This window comes from Schistocerca serialis, unplaced genomic scaffold, assembly GCF_023864345.2.
Source record: "Schistocerca serialis cubense isolate TAMUIC-IGC-003099 unplaced genomic scaffold, iqSchSeri2.2 HiC_scaffold_1343, whole genome shotgun sequence".
Lineage (NCBI taxonomy): Eukaryota > Metazoa > Arthropoda > Insecta > Orthoptera > Acrididae > Schistocerca > Schistocerca serialis.
In genome coordinates, this window is record NW_026047562.1 from 2,262,898 (window position 1) to 2,267,972 (window position 5,075).

General features: G+C 44.1%; 1 protein-coding gene across 1 annotated transcript in view; it reads left to right on the top strand.

The window, feature by feature from the left end:
• The window catches only part of LOC126439766 (ankyrin repeat domain-containing protein 65-like), a 101,277-nt gene extending 100,541 nt beyond the window's left edge, over positions 1–736 (top strand). Inside the window, exon 4 of the mRNA XM_050090590.1 lies at positions 307–736. Within this exon, the coding sequence (XP_049946547.1) occupies positions 307–736 (430 nt within the window). The remainder of the gene's footprint in view (positions 1–306) is intronic.
• The last annotated feature ends 4,339 nt before the right edge of the window (positions 737–5,075 follow it).

Below are 5,075 nucleotides of genomic sequence, written 5' to 3' on the forward strand. Positions count from 1 at the left end.
AAAGGAGCTGACTTGCAGGAATGAGTGTGACAAAATGTGGTAATGAAATTCTTTCAGAGGTTGTATAATGCTATTTGTAATGGAAGATGAATGAAGATTTTCTTATGAGGGGGATAGAACATACGTACTGTAATTTAATACATACACACAATTGCGTACTGTTTTGTACTGTAGGAGGGGGAATACGGTAGGTTTGTTTCAGGACAGATTTGTATTCACAACAGTTGTTTCCTCGTGTCGGTGTTTTTCCCATTCTGTGTGCTGTGTGTTTGTAGCAGAGAGTGGCAGTTTGTGTGTTTTGTGCAGGAGCCTCTCTGCAGAGGAGAGGGGCAGGAGGCTGGTCCAGGCGGCTGAGGTGGGGTCAGTGGGGCAGCTGAGGGCGCTGATCGCCGTAGGGGCCGACGTGGGGGCGAGGGGCGGGCTGCCGGGGTGGACCGCCCTGCACTGGGCAGCGTGCAGGGGAGACGTCGAGGCGGCGAGGCTGCTGGTGGGGGCGGGGGCCGCGGTCGACGCCAGGGATGATGATGGGTGGACGCCGCTGCATTACGCGGCACTCAATGGCCACGCAGAAGTGGCGGCTGCGCTGCTCGACGCGGGGGCCGACAGGCGAGCCACAACTGATGGTGGGCGGACAGCGCTGGACATCGCCAGGCGGTGCAACGACAAGCGGATGGTGGAGATGCTGTCAATAGGCAGCCCGTCCAGCAAACTCTGTGCAAAAAAACAGGAACTGTAAGAGTTTGTACGAGAGTAACATTTCAATAATTTTTAAATAAAAATCCAAAAAACTCAATCCTATTGTGACTCACTAATTTCAGCCCTCATCAAGTAACATACAGCACACAAATACTCTAAGGAACGTTGTAGCAAAACCCAGACAACGCCAGATAACAGCAAAATAATTCAGGTAGCAACAGACAATCCTTCTCTTAAGAAAAATGTCTCGAGTACACTTCCAGACTAAACTAGGCAAAAGTCAACAGTTCACTGTGAAGAATCACAAATGCTCTATAATATCTGATCGCTGAAAAGTATTTCACACCAGTCTGCAAGGTGCTACATCAGACTATTCTAATTTGCAACATACCGAGATTAACGCTATATCACTTCTATCCCCAGAATTTTCGCTCCTGATATCAGACTCAACTTACTTATCCATATTCAGCAAACATGCTACTCTACCGTACCTGTTGTGTTTAATAACAATGAGATGTTAGTAGCAGTATTCACACCACATAATGCGACCATCATCTGGAACCATACAGTCAGTCTACATTTAACTAAACACAGACCACAACATGACACGCATACAAAATGTGAAGGAAATCCTCTATCTGGTACTGTTGTCTGTACTTGACGTAAAAGATTGCAACAAGCAAAGTAATTCTAGTTGTATTGGAGACAGAACACCGAGGCCCGAGTTTCAGAACACGAAAGCAATTTCGCAGCGACGCACACGAGTCTCCACACTCATCGGTCACAACGGCAAAGCTGAGGCGGTGACGCAAGTCGTGCAACTACAGGTAATAAAATTACACTTACTTTGACTCATACAATACATCGAGTAAATAAGTGTAGTGGAGAGTGCACGCCTGTCAACTCAGCTGCTGTCACCTCACTTCACTCCCTGCGGCCGCAGCTGATGCAGCTCGCCGCTGCCCGCCAGTCCGTGGCTCCTGCCACAACTGTCAGCCGCCTCTCTGCTTGTGAGGCGCCAGCAGGCAAACGGCAGAACAGTCCGTAAGGCCGTCACTCAAACTTCACTCACAAAGAGTACTGACAAGGCGCAGAACAAATGCTCAGACACAACACTGTCTTCACGAATCTTTTCAACAGTAAAATTTCTTCTCCAAGACCCTCGATATTAACGTCTACACTGTAGCAAGATTCGTCGTTTCCCACAAGTTCTTGGACGGGAGAATCGTTTTCGCTTACGTAGTTCGACGGGAAACGGAATGTGTCCGTGTTGCGTGTGGCTGCACGCGGTACAGTCAAGTTCCCTACAGCTGTGTAATAACGTGTCAAACATTTAGCTGAAAACTGTTCCTCGAGCTATGGTTTAAATCGTCCCCTGCTGCTTCATCAACAAAGCGTTTTCTTCTGCCTTGCCGTTTCTCTCCGTCATCAATCATTACATTCACTTCAGGTGATATTCCAAAATTTTCTGCTACTTCGCAACTTCCTGCGTAAATAGTATCCCAACATTTCTCAGCTGATTTAATTCTTCTGCGAGACTCTTCTTACTACTACTTGAAACACATGTTTCTCCAATTTGAAGTACAACTTTATGTATGTTTATTGCACGTAATAATTTCAAATACTTATGAATGCTCCTTAGTTTAATGTGTTGCTCCAAGTTATTAGCAAGTTGAACCGCCCATTGTAATCCTGGCAAATTCTCGGCAAATGGATGCATGGCACCTACCCACACAGACCCTCTTGTGCCGATATTTTCTTTTTAAAACTTTCCATAGCTGCCCCTTTTTAAACGAGTTTCTTAGAAACAGCGGCTGTCCTGAAAACAGAGGAGAAACTTCATCGGGAAGTATCGTAGTTAACTCGAGTGCTTCTTTTTGCCACGTCTTCCCCACATGTGGCACATGTAAGCTGACGTTTCGTTGCTGTGTGTGCAACTATGACTTCCATATCAGACACAATCTTACACACCGCCGTGATATTAAACGCTCTTAAAGGAGGTAACGGAGAGCCATCTTATGCCTCTCGCCGAAAGTTCGGGACGCGCCTGACGCCCTCCACCTGGTGTTGTCTGCTATTATGGCTCACTGGAACGGTACAGCACGCTACAGCAGAGGGGAAACAGCCCAGAACTCCATCCCCTTTCCTCGCATCGTCAAACACGCCGGTATTCATTGCTCATATCGCTCTACAACCGGACGTCAAATAGTCTGAAACATGTTCCTGTTTAAACTGGTGTTTGTAAACGTCTCGTTGGTGTCTGAGAAATTGCTAAAATTTGTTTTGATTTGCAAATAGGTTAATCTCAGAGCAGGGCAGCAGAACTGTTTTAAAATTAAATTTTGAGCATAAGTATGTGAAGCACACGCTACACGATGCGAAATCCAGGCTGACCAGCACATCAAACAATTCGCCTGCGAAAGAGCATGGCGTTTTCAGTGAAACTTACAAGTGTTATGTGATTGCAAAACAAATGACTCAGGTTAAAATGTTGCCACTGAATGTTGTTAATGTTTATCTTCAGCCTTGCAAACAATCACTGTACCAGCAGTTTTACGGTAATTACAGAGCAAATGAACACAAAATTTTACGCATCCAACTTTGTGTTGAAACCGTTTCAAGCCTCACTAGGTAACACCTGTCGCAAATCATTTACCGATTTGAAACCTCTGAAATGATGTACTTCCACAGATACATCCTGACAATTACACTAGCTGACAGTGGGAATGATCTCTGATGGTAATTAAATATGTTGGCCTACCTCTGCAAACGGAAGGGTCGTTTGTTCTGCAGCCTATTCACTATTAACATAATGATAGAACTGTCAAAAACCAAATTTCACTTGCCCTACCTGTGACCGATATGCAATGCATTCGGTATCATATCACGTTTCATATTTGTGTTTCTGCAGCACACAACTCGTGATGTGCAACGCAAGTGAGCAAACACATTCATAAAGCTAAAGAATGAAAAAAGAGAAACCGAAGTTAACGACTGACCAATGAGAAAAAAGATTCCAAGTATAAGTATGCTTCATTAAGCCACATCAACAATACACCCTTTCACAAATTTCTCACAACCACACATGTTAGCACACTCACTGGTGCGACACGTTTACATAATAAAATACATAAAACGACTCACCATCCGCCAACCGGAGAATGTGTTTTGATTTTGCATGTTGCGTTGATAACTACAGTGCTGTGCTATTATCCAAAATACGTCGTCCACCATGCCACCATGATTGCTTACATCGTTTCATATTTGAAATGTTTGCTGGTATGTTATTGGTTTTGGGGTAATTTCTACCTTTTGTATTTTTACTGATACGTCTATGGCTGACAGACTCCAGCTGTTTCAGCACAATATGTCTGCAGAACTGAGTCTGAATGCAGTGCTGCACGACCCAGACCGTACATGAGAAAATCATTACGAAATATTATCAGCCCTGTATATGTTTACTTACAGCTGCACAGTAAAGGCTGATATTAGGAAAAATACTTTGTTTTTCTCGCATCTCCAGTTATAGAACAGTTCTTACAGGTAGCGACAATCTCCAGGAGAGTAGAGAACAATCAGGTGAAGAATGGTTCAACCGTAATTTCGAAACTGTAATGTAATTCAAATGACGCAATGGATATATAATTGTACAAAAAATGTCTTAGAGGTAAAGTGGAAAAGTAATTAATATAATCGCTGTTGAGCGCACTGCCATAGAAAAAAATGAAAAAATCTACAAAGTAATGGCGTTAAATGACTCTGCAAATATTCTAGAATTTAGTTTTAGGCCTCTTTCGTTTGCCAGATTCTTAAAATACAACGTTGTGTGTATGTCTTGTTTTCTCCTCTGCAGCTGAATGTAGTCCAGTCAACTGGAGGTTGTCCCATAACGAAACAGCGGAACATAATTTCTCAGCGGTTCTATAATTACATGTTTTGTGATGCTAAATCCAAATTTCGTGTCTTGGTGCATTGTAGGAGGTCGGCTTCACAACGAAAGATCCCACAAATTTTCACTCTTTCTCAGATTTTCGTTCGTTTCACGAAGACTATGCATTTCTCGGAGTTGAAAACCCTGCACAAAATTACAGCAGTCAAACTCTTCTACAAAACGCATCAATCAGGTGCGATTTTCTGACAGCGAGCGCTGACGGCGCTAGAGCGCGCTGAAGAACGGCGACTGCCGAAAATTCGGAACGCTCCTTTAACGGCCTTCGTCTGTTGTTCTCTGCTATTCCGGCACACTGCAACGGTACGGCACGCTTCAGCAGAGGGGAAACAGCCCAGAACTCCATCTGCGTTCTTCCCATCACCAAACACAACGGCATTCACCGCATACATCTGGTGACGAAAGTAACGTCATATCTTTTGAAATGTGT